This window comes from Chelonoidis abingdonii, chromosome 1 (genome assembly GCF_003597395.2).
Source record: "Chelonoidis abingdonii isolate Lonesome George chromosome 1, CheloAbing_2.0, whole genome shotgun sequence".
In the NCBI taxonomy this organism is placed as follows: domain Eukaryota; kingdom Metazoa; phylum Chordata; order Testudines; family Testudinidae; genus Chelonoidis; species Chelonoidis abingdonii.
The window spans coordinates 353,995,202-354,012,950 of NC_133769.1; the positions used below are offsets into that span (position 1 = coordinate 353,995,202).

The 17,749-nt window shown below is 40.7% G+C and overlaps 1 protein-coding gene across 16 annotated transcripts in view; it reads left to right on the top strand.

Moving 5' to 3' along the window:
* DLG2 (discs large MAGUK scaffold protein 2) overlaps window positions 1-17,749 on the top strand; it is a 1,558,615-nt gene that overhangs the window by 912,581 nt on the left and 628,285 nt on the right. For 4 of the 16 annotated variants that reach the window (XM_075061761.1, XM_075061765.1, XM_075061767.1 and 1 more), the window contains exon 1: window positions 3,502-3,975. The exons of the other annotated variants lie outside the window; for them this stretch is intronic. In XM_075061761.1, the coding sequence (XP_074917862.1) occupies window positions 3,658-3,975 (318 nt within the window). In that variant the 5' untranslated portion in view covers window positions 3,502-3,657. Of the gene's footprint in view, window positions 1-3,501; window positions 3,976-17,749 lie in introns of those variants that run through there. 16 annotated transcript variants of the gene reach the window in all.

The window sequence follows — 17,749 nt, forward strand, 5'->3', positions numbered from 1 at the left end:
CCCTTGGAGCGAAGGGAAAATTTGAGAGTGGGCGGAAAGAAGGTTACCGCGTGGAGAGACACGGGGGCACAAGTGTCAGCTATCCACCAATCCTTCGTGGACCCCAAACTCATCAACCCAAAGCCAAAGTGACCATTTACTCCTTCATGTCACAAGCTGTAGACTTGCCTACAGCTGAACTGCCTGTCCAGTACAAAGGCTGGTCAGGAATGTGGACCTTTGCAGTATATGACAATTATTCCATCCCCATGCTGCTGGGGGAAGACTTGGCCAACCAGGACTTATGCTTATGACAGGCCGCTTAGGGATCTGGGGCAAAAATTAATACTTGGTCCTCCTAGTGAAAGCAGGGGGCTAGACTCAATGCCCTCTTAGGGTCCCTTCCAGTTCTATGATAGGTATATCTCCATATAGTTATTTTTTTTATTTTAGTTGTCTAACCGTTAGTTGTACAGGCATATTTATATATTCCTACCTCAAATGCAGTGACAAATTCCATTTTGGGAAAAAAGAAATAAAAAAATACTTTTTTTCATCAGTTAAATAGTTCATACATGTATATCTCATTTGTATAAGCATTTTTCAGAAGTATAGCAATGGCATAGAGGCCTGCAGTTAGTATCAAACAGGGAGTTTAGTGGTATCAATTTGAAAATAGCTTCTCTTGTATGCTCTAATATAGGAAATAATCTCAAATAATATATTGTATTACAGTTTTATTAGTAACTATTTCAAAGGCTTTTGTAGTTAATTCTGCATTTTTAAATCTTCTTCGGGATTATCTGTGTGATTTAGGCAGTTGTGTGGCTAAAATCCCTGCACAATGCTTTAAAATGCAGGGATTATGTTTTTTTGGTTTGTTTTTTAGTAGCTATGTTTGTAAATTAGGGTCTCAGAAATGACATTAAGATAACTTTCTACCATTTTTAAAAACAAATATGTTTGTTGACTCTCCCTTAATGCTAGTCCAAATGATTCTAAACATTTTTTGGTAACAAATTGTAAAATGTGTAGATGCAGATTATTTGGAATGTACAGACTGAAAAATGGAAGTTGCACAAATGTACTGTCTGCAGCAGATTGGATGTATTGTTGCATTATACCATGCCACCAGCTGACAGACAAACTGTGAACCACATTTTGATCTTGTCCACCCCACTGTAATTCAAGAGTGATTCCAGACTTACAGTGGTGTAAATGAGATCAGAATTTGGCCTTGGTAGTAGGTTTTTTTTTTCTTTTCCTAAAAGTTTCCCATTGAACTGGTGTATCTGAAATTAAGCCTGTAGTCAGAGCTGTCCCTTTGGTAGGGTGAATCAGGGTGACCACTCCGGGCCCTGTGTTTTGGGGGGGTCCCATGCCCCCGGGGTCTCGGCTGCCTCTCTGGGGCCCCGCTGCCAATGCAGAGCGGTGCTCCCAAGCTGGCGGGGGCTGATTTGTCCCAGGCCCGCACCCCGCTAGGGATAACCCTGACTGTAGTGCCCTATTATAGAAGCAGACACTCTAGGATAGGGTTACCATCTTCCTAATCGCACAAAACAGAACACCCCAGCCCTGCCTCCCCACTCACTACATTCCACCTCCCTTGGTGGCTCGCTCTCCCCCACCGTCACTCTCTTTTACTGGATTAGGGCAGTGGGTTTGGGTGGGGTGAGGGCTCTAAATGGGGGTGTAGACTCCAGGGTGGGGCCAGAAATGAGGGGCTAAGGATGTGGGAGGGGGCTCCAGGCTGGGGCAGGGAGTTGGGGTGCGGGAGGGGGTGGAGTGAGGGCTCTGGCTGGGGATGTGGGCTCTGGGGTGAGGGTGAGGATGATGGTTTTGGGGTACAGGAGGAGGCTTTAGCTTGGGAGGTGGGGGCCAAGAGATTCGGAGTGTGGGAGGGGGCTGTGGGTTGAGGCAAGGGTTTGAGGTGCAGGGGGAGTGAGGGCTCTGGGCTGGGAATGAGGAGTTCAGGGTGTGGGAGGGGGCTCTGGGCTGATTCAACAATGATCTAGGAATGATTCAACAGTGATCTAGATTTTATTGTTGGAGATGGTTTTCATCAGTTCAGGGGTTAGTTATTAGGGTTGCCAACTTTCTACTCACACAAAACTGAACACCCTTGCCATGCCCTTTCTCTGAGGTGAGGCCCATGTCATGCCCCTTCTCTCAGGCACTGCCTCCCTCGCTCACTTCATCCCCCCTCCCTCTGTCACTTGCTCTCCCCACCCTTCCTCACTCATTTTCACCAGCCTGGCTCAGGGGGTTGGAGTGCAGGAGGCTGGGGGAACTGACTACAGAGTGGGGTCAAAAATGAGGAGTTCTGAGTGCGGGAGGGGGATCAGGGTTGGGGCAGGGAGTTGGAGCATGGGGGGGATAAGGGCTCTGGCTGGGGATGTGGGCTGAGACTGAGGTTAATAATTGGGCAAGAGTGAAAATTACTGCATCAAGTTATTTTTTTTAAATGATTTGGTACTGTGATTCTTTTCATGGTTAAAATACTTCAAGATAGTCATCATGGTCTTATATCTGAATTTATGGTAGCTTTTGAAATGCTAAAACATGCATGTCATTTATGAACTGGATACATTTAATTTCTTATAGTGAGAGACTAATGTAGAATTCTTTTGAAAATTTTACCCCAGATCTCCTGATGTTTAATTCCTCTGACTTCAGTGGAGTTTTTCCTGATTTACACTGCCATATGTGAGAAGATGGTTAGGTTCAAAATACTTACAGAGCAGGGTACAACATAACGTGAAGTGATGAAACCATTTCAGTAAGCAAAACTCAAGAATTAATTTATAATAATGCCTTATTGATCAAAACGGCATTCACAAGCAATGAAGGAAATTATTCCTCCCCCCACTCCTCTCTCACCCCCAGCATTTAATTATGATTACAGAGACCTTTTCCAGATACATGTGCTGCTAAGGATGCCCATTTGCTAAATCTTTCCTAAAAGCTTCAAGTCAAGACCTTTAATTTTGTGTTTTGATCTCAGGTATAGTTTTCTTATATGTTTATACACAGTATAGAATGATATCTTATAGTTCAACATTTAGTGTAGACAATATTCTTCCTGAACTCATTATCTATGTCCTCTACTGCTGGAATTTTGTTGATGTGATCTTTTTAGGTAGGCAGGAAAATAGTCTTATGTCTTTTTTTTTCTTTTCTATTCTTTGGAAAGGTATATTTTTCAATAGATTTTGGTTATTTACTCTTATTTTTACTGTTTCCAAAGGACAGCTTCCTGCTGGTAAAGCTTACATGTATATCTGCTTCAGAACATGCCTGTGTGTTGTTAGCATAGGCTAGGAAAGTGCTAAATTAGAATGAAAATTGCAAGAGTATTTTTCCACTATGGTTTGTCATCCAGAAATGGGTTTGTAACACAGTGCACAGCCTTGTATCCCAGCTGTGTGGAGCATTGATTGCTTCTGCCTGAAGCAGGGATGCTGTCAAGTTGCTCTGTGAGTTGAGTCATCTATTGACAAAGAGCTACCAGCCAGCAGATAATGCTGTGCAGCTCTGCTCTCTGTGCTCCCACGATGCACTGCTTATAGCAGCTGTCAAAGATACTGAAGGGTCCACAAAAAAAGGACTTTACATCTGCTAAGAAGAGAAAAGCTTTTATCAAAGCTGGCCAAGGGAAACACTAGACATCAGTACAACATGAATGCATACCTTACTAAGCAACACAGCTGCTGCAAGGGGTCTGATGGGATGGATGCTGGCAGAAGTTTGCCTTCATTGATGAGGGATGCCCACTGCGCCTGTGGTTGGCAACAGAACCCCCAGGGGCTCTATTATAATTCTCAGACTGTGCCCTCTTCAGGACCTGTGGGTCTGACCCCAAACAGGAGTAAGTGTATTACTTTGTGGGACAGTGTGCGGAAGAGCCCCCATAAAACTCGGGCTAAGACAAAGGGGACCCCAGGAGAGTGGTGGTCAGAGTGCACCTGTCCCCATGGCTGGTGCAACCCAGTACAGGTGAGCCTATTCTTGTAAGTCTAAATGGGTTAGAAGACTCTCAAACAACAAAAAATAGGATTTGCTATTGTTGGCAACTTTTCACGCTGGGTCTTGATTATTGTTTAATGATGCCTTCTGGAAGATTTTATGCGGGGCAGTTTGTCAATTTATAATGTCTGTCATTTGAATCCTGCTTCTATGTGGTCTTTGTAATCCTTGGGGTTCTCTGGGAAGAGCTTCCTCTTCATACTGCTTTGTCTTTATAAATACAACTTCTCTAAACTTCCTATTACATTGTAGTTATGTTTAGAAGTATGATCTATTTTAGCCACCCCGTGGCTTCACAAGTATTGTATCATGCATGCTTCTTTGGAGAGTTTTTGTTTTAATTTGCTTTTTCAAGCTAAATAATCATATGTTTTTTAATAGGGAAAATATTTAATGATTAAAAATAAATATGGAAGGTCTGACTAATTTTTCTCTGACCCCCCCGCCTACAAAATCTATGTGAAATGTGTTACTTGTGTATGAAGTAACTGACTTTAGCTTTCATTTTTGTACTGATTTAATTTTTCAAATGGTAAAGTAGTTTTACTTGAAGCTTAAAATATACTAGTGTCCAGAATTTGTAGTTACTTGAGTGTAATTATTCTTATTTATAATTGCTCCCAAGAAAACAAAGCACTATGAAATGAAATTCAGTGACATTTGTATGGTTGTTTAATATTAAAAAGTGTTAATGCTTTGTCCACTGATGTGTGCATGTTCATGTCTGAATCAGACATTTTAATCTCATTCAAAAGCTCTTGTATTACACTAACACCAAACACTGTCATTTTCTAAAATAGTGGATTTTTTTTTATTTAACTGAAAAGGAAAACTAGGGTGTAATATTAAACTGAAATACTCTAGTAGTTATTGGGTAAAGCTTGCAGTATAGTCTAACTGTCCTTAAAACACATTGAACGAAGACGTGCTCTGTTTGGAGAATAAATCAATTCTCTGATGGAAATGGTTTTAATATGTTTTTTCACAGAACAGGAAACAAATAAGGCACTTGTGTCTTCTGATAGTGGGCTACACTTTATCTTCCTCATGATCCAGAAAAATGATGCCCTGTTTGCTGCAAGTGATTTTTATATATGTAAACAAGCTCTATTTTAGCTTTAAACTAATCCTATATTGAAGGACTAAGATTTTTGCTTTTGGTTTCTTTTTTTAATCGACCAATAATATACACTATTCTCCAAATATATTATTAATTCTTCTCATGTATCCTGTACCTAATTTATATGAATGTTACATACAAAGTAAGCCAACATGAAAAACATTAACAAGCAATATCACTAGTTAGTGCCCTTATTTTGCAGAAAACTATTGAGAATTTAAAAAAAAAACACACACAAAAAACATTGTTTCAGTGAAGCAGAAATTGTATTCCTTAATGTGTTTTTTCTAAAATGGAAAAAAGTTGAAAGAAAAACTATCTCATATTAGCAACTAGTTTTGTAAACTATGTAAGATATAGAATATGCAAAGCGGACAATTTTTACTGTATTTTTAAAAGGTACCATACTGGTCACACTTAAAAGATCACTCCAGTATGTGTACTTTACTTTTATACAGTTGTATGCATGCACAATATAATAGTGCACTTGCATATTTTCAACACCATTATATGAAGATAAAATAAAATAACCCATTTCAAACTACAAATAGATCTTTTTATTTTTGAATTGTATATTTTAAACACCATCTATCACACATGCTTATTGTCTGAACACACCTTTTTCTCTTTGTTGTATTTAGCAACATGTCCTCACTAGTATTTACCTGTAGTCAAATTAATGCTTGTTAGCAAAACATTCCAGGGAAAGGTAATTTTCTGTGCCTACATACAATAGAAATAAATTGATATGGTTACTTCCTCCTAGGATTTTATTAATCCTTTGTGTTCCTTTGTATCATACCCTTTCTGGACAATCAGTTTCCTTTGACCATCTCACCCTTTCTCATTCAAATAATAATCTCTTTACTTTTGTTTCCTCTGTGTAAAGCGAGCATTGTGGAGACAGTGAGACAAGGAAGGAGAGTGTGTAAACACACTGGGGTTATGTCTACATAGCACCTAGACACCCGCAGCTGGGGCTTGGGTTGCGGGGCTATTTCATTGCTGTGTAGAATTCCAGGCTTGGGCTGGAACCTGAGGACTTGGATCCACCCACCTCCCGTGGTCCTAGAACCCGAGCTCCAGTCCAAGCCCAGAAGTCTGCACAGCAGTGAAATAGCCCCACAGCCCAAGACCCAGGAGCCCAAGGCCGTTTGCACTGGCCAGCCACAGATTTTTCTCTGCTGTATATATGTATCCTGGGAAGGCTTGATTTTTGGCCAATGTTTAGATGGTAATACTGTTTGTAACTGTTGTAAAAAGCTGGTAGGATGGGGAATCATCCCTAATGTGGATCATTTCTGTATGAATAAGAATATGAATCATTCTGTATGAATAAGAATATGAATAAGAGATGCAATGTACAGCAATTTAATAACTAATCAGAGAAACTGCTACTGGTTCTTTCATGGGTACCTTTTAAATTGACACTAGTTACAGAGTGCATGTTAAAAACTGTAGGTGTCTTTGAGAGACTCACTTACCACACTGTGCTTTGATTTGGAAAACAACCTCATGCGATCTCTTTTTAAAGAAGGCTTAGTTCCCTTTTTTTAGCGGCAGTAAAGTCATGTTTGCAGTGATGATAGTTCACAATAAAAATACAATGAGAAATATAAAGAGCATAATTAGAATAAAAAAATGGTTCTAAGTTCAATTCTTGTATATAATTTATTAGGGAGAGAATATTTTTAAAATGTCTACTGTAAGTTGCCACTTTTAAATATACCGTATTTAGAGAGAAATAATGGGAATCTAAACTTCAGTCTTGATGAAATTACATCAACTGAAATAAGTAATTGTTTAGGAAAAAAGTGCTTCCCATGAGGTGCTGAGCACCCTTGTCTTTCTGTGTAAGTCACTAGGAGGTGATCACTGACTTCAGATGGAGTTGAAAGTACCTAGAACATCACAGGTACCTCAGTTAGCATTACAATAACCAACATAATGTCAGGTCCTTGGTTCTTTAAAGATACATTTGACAGCTTTTAGAATTTGTCAAAGATTCAAAAGGGACCTGAAATGATAAATGAGCAATAAAATGTTGAGATGTATCTTTTTTCCAGTACCTTCTCTAGTTCAGAGAAGTGTAGTGAGTGCCTCTTCAGTGAATTTTTTTGTGCTAACCTCAGACGTTTTGCTTCACTAGGTTTTCTGTGATCATTTTCTCTTGCTTTTGCATTGAGCTTTGGGCTGAAAACTCCCTAATCTCAAACAGACATCTGAAATCACCAAAATTCACTTAATTTTAGAAACCTTGTGAAACTAAAATTATTCAGGAGCTAATGCTAAACCCAGGTTTGAACAATCACTAGTGCAGGGGTGGCCAACCTGTGGCTCCGGAGTGACATGTGGCTCTTCAGAAGTTAATATGCCGTTCTTTGTATAGGCACCGACTCTGGGGCTAGAGCTACAGGCACCAACTTTCCAATGTGCTGGGGGTTGCTCACTGCTCAACCACTGGCTCTGGTACAGGCCCTGCCCCCACTTGACCCCTTCCTGCCCCCTTCCCTGCTATGCCCTCACTCCTGTCCCTCCCCCCCCAAGCCTCCTGCATGTCACAGAACAGCTGATCAGGAGGTGCGGGGAGGGAGGGGGAGGCGCTGATCGCGGGTGTTGCCAGTGGGTGGGAGGCACTGGGAGCAGGGTCGGGGGGTTGAGGGCCTGCTGCCATATTACTGTGGCTCTTTGGCAATGTACATTGGTAAATTCTGGCTCCTTAGGCTCAGGTTGGCTACCTCTGCAGTAGTGTTACTAAGCCAGAGTAAGTTTTCCAAGATCTATTGGCTCTTCTAGTGAAAAGGAATGCTTTGTTATCAATTTAAATCAGAAGCTAAGAAATGCAGAAAATTCTTAAGGGAAGCAAAGGGACACAAGAAGAAATCTATGGCCAGCAGAGGTCAATAAAAAGGTGGGGGTTTTTTTTGTTTTTGTTTTTAAGTTTATTGAGAACAAAAAGAATGGTGTTAGTCCATTACTAGATGGAAATGTAGAATTTTCAGTAATAATGCAGAGAAGGCATATGTTCAATAAATATTTCTGTTCTGTCTTTGGGAATTCATATCACTTTCCATTCCACTAGTATCTCAGGAGGATGTTAAACAGCAGCTACTAAAGTTAGACAGTTTTAAATTGGCAGCCCCAGATAACTAGCGTCCACAATTAATGTTGATTTTTCAATAAGTCTTGGAGTACCAGGAAAGTTCCAGAAGACTGGAAGAAAGCTAATGTTGTGCCAATATTTAAAAAGGGTAAAAGGATGATCTGTGTAATTATAGGCCTATCAGTGTGTCATCAATCAATGGCAAGATAATGGAGAGGCTGATACAGGACTCAATAAAAAAAATTAAAGGAGGTTAATATAATTAATACCAATCAACCAGGAGCGGCACCAGGGTATCTGACGCCCTAAGCGGACGGCCATTTCGCCGCCCCCTGTGGGTCCGGTGGACCTACCGCAGTCATTTTGGCGGGCGGTCCGCTGCTGGAAAGGCTTCGGTGGAGCTGCCGCAGTCATTTTGGCAGGCGGTCTGCTGCTGGAAAGGCTCCGGTGGAGCTGCTGCAGTCATTTCGGCGGACAGTCCGCTGGTCTAAAGGTTCCGGTGGACCTGCCGCAGGCATGACTGCTGTAGGTCCGCCGGAGCCTTTAGACCAGCGCACCGTCCGCCGAAATGACTGCGGCAGCTCCACCGGAGCCTTTCCAGCAGCGGACCGTCCGCCGAAATGACTGCGGTAGGTCCCCCAGACCCGCGTGCCGCCCCGCCCCGGTAAAATAGCGCCCCCCAAAATTCTGGCGCCCTAGGCCATTGCCTAGGTCGCCTAAATGGTAGCGCCGGCCCTGCAATCAACATAGGTTTATGGAAAATAGACCCTCTCAAACTAACTTGATATCTTTCTTTGAAGAGATTACAAGTTTGGTTGATAAAGCTAATCGTGTTAATGAAATATTCTTAGACATACAGAAGGCATTTGACTTGGTACTGCACAACATTTTGATTAAAAAACTAGAATGGTATAAAATTAACATGGGAGACATTAAATGGATTATAAGCTAGCTAAAAGATAGGTCTCGAAATGTAATTTTGAATGGGAATCCTCATCGAACTGGTGTGTTTCTAGTGAGGTCCCACAGGGATTGGGTTTTGGCACTACACTATTAAACATTTTTTTTGTATGATCTGAAAGAAAACAAAATCTGAAAGAAAACAAAAATAATCACTCAGATTTTGCAGATAATTGAAAATTTGGGAAGGTGGTAAATAATGGCGATTTGATAATGATAATTTTGGTGCAAGCGAACAATATGCATTTTAATGTGGTAAATGTATATATATAGAAACAAAGAATGTAGGCCATATTTACAGGATGCAGGACTCTATCCTGGGAAGCAGTGACTCTGAAAAAGATTCAGGGGTTGTGGTGGATAATCAGCTAAACATGAGCTCCCAATGCAATGCTGTTTTCAAAAAAGGCTAATGCAATCCTTGGATTCATAAACAGGAGAATCTCAAGTAAGAGTAGAGAGGTTATTTCACCTCTATATTTGGCTCTGGTGCAACTGCTACTGGAATACTCTGTCCAGTTCTGATGCCCACAATTAGAGAAGGATGTTGATAAATTGGAAAGGATTCAGAGGAAAGCCATGAGAATGATTAAAGGATTAGAAAACCTGTCTTATAGTGACAGACTCAAGGAGCTCAATCTATTTAGCTTATCGAAGAACAGGATAAGCATTGATTACAGTGTAAAAGTTCCTACACAGGGACCAAATATTTAAGAGTGGGCTATTCAGTCTAACAGAGAAAGGTATAACATGATCCATTGGCTGAAGCTGAAGCTAGACAAACTTAGGCTGAAAATAAGACGTACATTATTAACAGTAAGGGTAATTAATCACTGGAAAAATGTACCAGAGTTTGTGATGGATTCTCCATTGCTGGCATTTTTAAAACCAAGAATAGATGTTTTTCTAAAAGATGTACTTCTAGGAATTATTTTGGGGAAATTCTATGGTCTGTTACATAGGAGATCAAACAAGATGATCTCAGTGGTCCCATCTGGCCTTGGAGTCTATAAATCCATGAATTTGGATCTTGAAAACCTATTCTGATCCCTTCAGGGATGAGGATTCCAGCGTGAAACTGGCAATAGTGGTATCAAATATTTTCAGGCATTGAAGGTATGCAATGCCATTTTACTTAGTAAAGGAAAATCATTTCTCTAATTCACTCCATTTTTTTGACTGTGTCAGTAAAATACCGGCAGTCGATAAAGAACCACCATTTGACATAATTTTTTTTTTTTTTTTTTTTTACTTCTAAAAGCCTTTGACAAAGTCCCTCCATGAGGAAGCTATTAAGAAAACTAAATAGTCCTGGGGTAAAATGGAAAAATCTGATGTGGATCAGAATCTGGCTAAGCGGGAGAAAACAAAGAGTAAGAATAAATTATCTGTTTTCAACACAGCAAAAAAGTTAAGTGGGGTGCTCCATACTTGGTTCAATGATGCATAATGTTACGTATTCAGGGATGTGTGTGTGTGAGAGAGAGAGAAATACTCCAACTACTAGCTGATGATGGTTGGGAAGAAATATCCCCATGAGCAGGTTATTCCATCTGGTAATGGCCACCGTCAGAGACAGGATACTGAACTAGATGGATCCCTGCATGATGTTTATATTCCAAATGCTGTTACTGTAAATTTACCATCATTCACCAATGGAGCCTTCTGGTAGCAGCACAAACTGCACATGGCGATTTCCCACTGAGCAACAAGATGCGAGAGGAGCCAATATCTCCTTTTGCAGGGTGATTAATGTTGTCTTGTAATTCATAGCAGGGTTTTTTTTGTTTGTTTGTTTTTGTTTTGTTAAGGCCAGAAGGAGAGACCATTACCATGTACTAGCCTGAACTCCAGTATAAAATGAGCCATAAAATCACCCGGTGACTCCTAACTGAAGCATTGATCAGCAGACTGCGAATGTTCTCTTCTGGATGAACAAATAAAGAAGCAGAGAGAAGGAGATGTTAAAATCTCCTTGTGCCCTATCAGCCTTCTGTGAAAATTTGGCACACACATTCACATTTGGCACTCATTCTTAATAGTTTCCATAGAAAATGAAATTTTACATAGTCCTTCAGCTAAGCATTGGAAAGTGTTGCCAATATTGAGTTAATATGACTTAGTTCTGCTATGTGAAAATGGAAAGAGTTTGTAGGGGCAATCATTGCCTGGTGGTTACCTTTAAGAAGTCAGAATTTGGCATCAGTAACCGCCTTATATCTTACAACCATCTTATATCTAATACCACAGTTTTCCCCTATAGGCAGTGACATTACGAACAGCGTGGTATCCTTTAGCAAATGCTTATTTTTTCAAAGCAATAACTATTTCTATGTATGGATTTTGAAAAGAGGATGCTGTTTTGTGAAGAGACACTGAGGTTGGGGAAGCTGGACATACTGAGCCACATTAATTCGTATTTCCAGAGTTCCAGTAATTGTCTCTGTCTCTAAAACATACAATAAATAAATCTGCCAATGAGCTCAATTTTCCCATCATATCTATACAGGGCATGCAACAAAACCCTTGTCTGTTGTTAGCATTCGGAGTCTATGGACACTGCATGCTCCTTTTCTTTTGTTGTGTAATATTCTATTTCCTTCTATTACTAGGTATCTTAGTCTCCTTATATTGCTAAAACCTTTGATGACATATAACTACAGAAGGCAGCACAGACGGCTGAGAAACAGGCATTACAGGCATGATTACACAGATCATGAAAGCATTTATGCATGAGATACTCTACACATATTCATATACAAAAAACAGAGAAGCTATGCAATATACTGCTTTCCCATGGCACTCGTGATTCATTCGTTGATAATCTACACAAATTTTAGCTTTTGACTGTTATTCAGTCATAAATGTGTTACGACTACTATGTGTACTTGATTACATAGAAATCTGCTTTTTAAGATCCAGACACCTTGTAGAAATGCAGCACACCTGTTTAGTCTAACTGAAGCAAATATGTGAAGGTTTATACATGACTTTGTATAGTTGTATGTTAAACAATGTTTATGCTTGATAGTACTTCTCTCTGGTGCATTGAAATGCCTGGGAGAACTACCTGAAAACCAGAGAGATCCTCCAAAGTGTCTTTCATGTGCTTTGGGACTAGTCAATTCAGGGTTTGGGCCTTTCTGTGTTGGCGTGTGTGATTTCAGCTCACAATCAATGCTGGTGGTATAACGTGAGAGAATCTTAGATTTCAGAGATCTGCTAGAGAGTTCCTGGTTGCAGCAGTAGCAATCTTTCATCAGAGTACTGAGCTTCCAAATTTAACTCTGCATTTCCTGACTTGTGGGTACTAAGGTTTCTCAGTCTTAACACTGTATTAGTGCTAGGTGGGCTTCTTGAGTGGAGGGAGAGGAAGGGAGGAAAATTACAAGAAACTGTATATCTGGTGTCTCCCTTGTTAAGAGTATATTGGTTTTAAATTAGGGTTGAGTGTTACAACATAGTTTTAAAATCAAATAATAATTTACTCACCCTACTTACGTACTTGATGATTCTAAATTATAAAGGATTGTAACAGGGATTGGCCCAACAGCAATCTATCCCTGAAAATTTACAACACTTCTACAATTAAAGGGAACAAGAAGATTATCTCTTTACCCTGTGTATTTTATACTGGTTAAATGAAGGGATGTGAGCATCTTAAACAAGTGTAAATACCCCTCTTAGTAAATTCCAGTATAGGTATGGGCTTGTTTTTCTTTGGGGACAGCCAGGACAGTAGTATAAATATATATCCTTGCTAAATTACTTTTTCTTTGAGAAATGTGTTGCTTGTCTGTTTAAATTTGGTATTATCTTTGCATGAAATGTTTTTACAAGAGAAACAATTTATTTCAATAGCAGAAATTAGTCATATTATGTCAAAACTTAACCGATCTTCAGTCTAGTGATTTTTCATTTTCTATTTGAAATTCTTAAGTAACAGTGCAGTACCAAAGATTTCCAGCTGCTGATAATATCACACAGCAGCTGTGCTGCATTCAGACATGAGAAAAGTTGAATCAGCTATTTTTAACGTGCTTTTTTAAAATTGAGAGTTGATTAGCACTCCCCCTCCAAAAAACCGCCCAAAAAAACAAACAAAAAAAAACAAACTCTGCTATGGTACATGTAACAACCACCCTCACAAAACCCTTATCTAGCTCTCGGTCTGTCCAGCTATCTAGTTTCTTATAGTGAGCCCATCCCCTGATGTCTCAGCACCTTAAATAATAAAGAGAACTCAATTTACGTATATCTATCCTCCTCTCATTCTAGAGGGGCTATTTCTTAAATACATGATATTGGTAGGGTTGCCAAAGGAGGGCTCAGTCTAAGAAGTAAGTTTCATTATTTATTCTTTATATGACAGTGGTGGCCGAGGGCCTCATTTTGCTAGTGGCTAAATAATAAGAAGATAGTCCTTGCCTCCAGGATCTTGTAAGTTAGTTTTTACATTTTACTCTGAAAATGCTCAGATTCACAGACACCCTGTTTTCTCTTCTGAAAGCACATTCCACGTTCCCTGTGAAAACTCATTTTCTTACACTCATAAGTTTTGTTATTGAGCATCTATTGTTCCTGTGTTCTACTGGAACACAGCTCTTCTGGAAGATTGCAGTTAGGCAGAGTAGTGGTCTTGATGGTAAATTAGTCCAACCCAATGGAAGACTTTGAAGAGCGGGACTACTGAAACCTTGAATTTAATCAGCTTATTCAATGGGAAGGCAATGATATGAACAGAACAAGGCTCTGAAGTATTTTCAGGAGCCTGTCTTGCTGAGTAAGCCTACTGTTGTGTTCTGAACACTTGCCTAACTTGCCCTATCAAACTAACATGATTTTTTAATGAGATTACAAGTTTGGTTGATAAAGGGAAGCAGTCACTCTGAAAAAGATGTGGGGTATTATGGTGGATAATACACTGAACATGAGCTCTCAATGTGACGCTGTGGCCAAAAAGGGCTATTGCAATCCTTGGGTGCCTAAACAGGGGAATCTCGAGTAGGAGTAGAGAGATTATTTTACCTCTGCATTTGAGATACCTTTATGGCTGCTGGGAATACTGTGTCCAGTTCTGGTGCCAGCAGTTCAAGAAGGAAATTGATAAATTGGAAAGGTTTCAGAGAAGATCCATGAGAATGATTAAAGAATTAGAAAACCTGTCTTATAGAGAGAGATTCAAGGAGCTCAATCTATTTAGTTTAACAAAGAGAAGGTTAAGGGGTGGGTTGATTAGAGTCTACAAGTATCTACATGGAGTCCAAATACGTGGTAATGGGCTCTTCAATCTAGCTGAAAAAGATGTAACGTAATCCAATGGCTGGAAATTGAAGCTAGATAAATTCAGACTATAAATAAGGGGTAAATATTTAGGTCACTGCACTTATCTTCCAGTGATGATTGTAACAGTATTTGGGTAGTGCTATTGTAAAATGGGACCTTATCCCACCCTAAGTTATCTCAGTGGGATGAGAAGCAATCCATCTCTCACTGATGCCGGTGTTACCCTGAGAAACAGGCTGGGTTTGGTTCCCTGCCTGGGGAAAGAAGTGAAACAGAATAAACTCCAGGGGCTTCCTTCCTTCTACCTAGCTAGGCTATTCCAGCAGGGCCTTGCCTACTGGGTCCTCAGAATACTCTGGACTGGGTTTAAGGCTGCAACTGCCATTACCCACCCTCCCTTTTGAGGGACATCACAGCTGCTTGTGAGACCCCAGGACTGAGCCTGAACATTGGAAGCTATAAGAACATAAGAATGGCCATACCAGGTCAGACCAAAGGTCCATCCAGCCCAGTATCTGTCTACCGATAGTGGCCAATGCCAGGTGCCCCAGAGGGAGTGAAGCTAACAGGCAATGATCAAGTGATCTCTCTCCTGCCATCCATCTCCATCTTCTAATGAACAGAGGCTAGGGACACCATTCTTTACCCTTCCTGGCTAATAGCCATTTATGGACTTAGCCACCATGAGTTTATCCAGTTCCCTTTTAAACATTGTTATAGTCCCAGCCTTCACAACCTCCTCAGGTAAGGAGTTCCACAAGTTGACTGTGCGCTGTGTGAAGAACTTCCTTTTATTTGTTTTAAACCTGCTGCCTATGGCGAAAGACCTTCCAAATTGCCTCACCCTCTCATCACAGTACTTCCTCTCCAATTGCTTTTCTTACCCCTGTCAGATCCATCTGTGAGGTGGAGAGCCACTACCTGGTTATTAGATAGATTCACAATAATTAACTTACTCCTACCTGTATAGTAGCTTTATCTTTAACTAGACTGTTAAAAGGAGCACACACACAAAACACCAAATCAAATTAAACAGATTTATCTTTCTCCAGGAAAGCCTAAAAATGGGAGAAAACCTGTCAGCAGGTTTCAAAATATACTAAGTAGTCAAAAGTTGTTTTAAAATATATTAAAATGATCCTTACACCACTTGCTACACTTGAATGGAAAGACATACTAAAAATATAAGCGTATGAAAAATACTTTAAACAGTAACAGTCTGTTTTGTGCAGTGGTGAAGCTTGGCTCTTTGGTTTGATCATTCCAGAAGGGGTGTGTGGTGAGGATAATGCTCTGCCCAACAGGCCTCCACAGAACAGGCACCAGTTACCTCACAAGACTCCCCACTTCCTCCTGGCTCCAGGGCTGTTTGAGAGTTCCTCAAGCTGGTGCTTGTTACAGCTTCCTGCATGGTGGGTCTCAGGGCACTGTGAGGGTGGGTTACTGGGCTCCCACAGCCCAGCCCCCTCCCTGCCCCACTCACTCTCCTTAGCTGAGGTCTCTCTGCAACTCTTGTATCCGTACAGTGTCTCTGATTCCCCAGCTCTCCCCCCCATATGCGGGGCAGCTGTTCACTCCCCAACTCACGGCCTTGCCTGGTTGGATCTATCACTTCTTCATGGTGGGTTTCCCCTCTTTGCACTGACTGTCCCATGCGCCGGCTCCATCACACTGGTCACCGTGCGCCCCCAGCCTCTCATGCTGCAATTCTCCTCCAGGCTCCCAGCTGCTGCTTGTCACCCCAACTGCTGGAGCTGCTCTCACTGGCTCTCTTCTCGCAGCGCACCTGGGGCTGGGACCTGAGCCGTGCCCCACCCTGATGGACCAGGCAGCCAGGCCAATCAGACTGGCTTGGGGTGCTGGCTATTTCCCATTGGCCCTGGTCTGGAGATCTCTGGCCAGAGGCCCTGTCAGTTGTAGGATCCTGACTCCCTGGCCCCGCCCCTCCTGACATGGGGTGACATGAACCAAACAAACCCTCAGAGTTTTAGTAAGGGGCCAACTGTCCCCTTACATGACCAGAAACATTATTTTAAAAAATTGCTAGGATAAGGAGTTCATTTAAAAACATTATTCTAAACATATGTGAGCATAACCTAAGTGGTTTTAAACAACTTGCTTTTTTTTAAAAAGAGGTTAACTATTGAGCTATGTCACTATCTATCATGCTGGGTGCCTCAGAAGGAGTCTGGTAAATTCCTCAACACTAGTTCCTACACACAAAGGAGAGGGCTGACAAACATGGAAAGTACAGACAAACTATATAGCTGGAGTAAGTGTAAAATGTATGGATAAAATCCTGGTTCCACTGAAGTTAATATCAGTTTTGCTGTTGACTTCCATGTCACGTGTGTATGTGTGTGTGTGTGTGTGTGTGTGTGTCTGTGTGAGAGAGAGAGAGAGAGAGAGAGAGACTTCCATGTTGGATATAACCATTGTATTTTATATTGCATTATTGACAACCTTACCTGCTCCGTGCCCATTCATTATTTTTTCAGAGTCTGCTTCTCACAAATCTCTGAGTAGCATGATGGAGCTAAGATTTCTGCTGATTAGAGCCTTGCGGGTAAATGAATGACTGGCCATCCTGATCAAAACAGGCTCTGATTTTGGACATCTGTTTTTGGATGCCTAACTTCATACACAATTAAGGCACCTGATTTTCAGAGAGCACTTAGAATTTACCCAGATTAGGTACCCCATAATCACAAAACACTTTTGAAAACTGTGGCCTTGAAAAACAGCAACAACCGAATGAACACTCTCAAAATAAAAATCTAAGTATACAGAGCCTACTACAATCACTGGTAATAATTTGTTTTTCTCCCTTATTTGGGTGAATCCTTTGAAATAAAAAAAAAATGAAAGGAGATAGTCTATGCAGAAATAAGGATGTGTGGAAAAGTGCCAATGGTTACATTTTATATATATATAAATTTTATATATATATATTTTCTTCTGTAAGGTGTTATGTGTACTGATTGTGATGGACCAATTCACTGTTGTGTTTCTGACTCTGCAGTCAGCTCTGTTGTGTCTGTGATTTCTCATTGCTTTCCCAACTATCAACAGAGTAAAACTTATTCTCATCTGTTCAGTTTTTCTCCTGTTAAATAAAACCCTGTTGACCTAGGGAAGAGTTTCCCCTGGGATGAATTTAGTCCTCTATAATATACCAATGCAGTCCTTGAAATGGAAACTTTACACTCAAAATAATCTGGGCTAAAATTGGGGTCACTATGTGAACAAGCCTCTAGGCAGGATGCTAGCTCTTG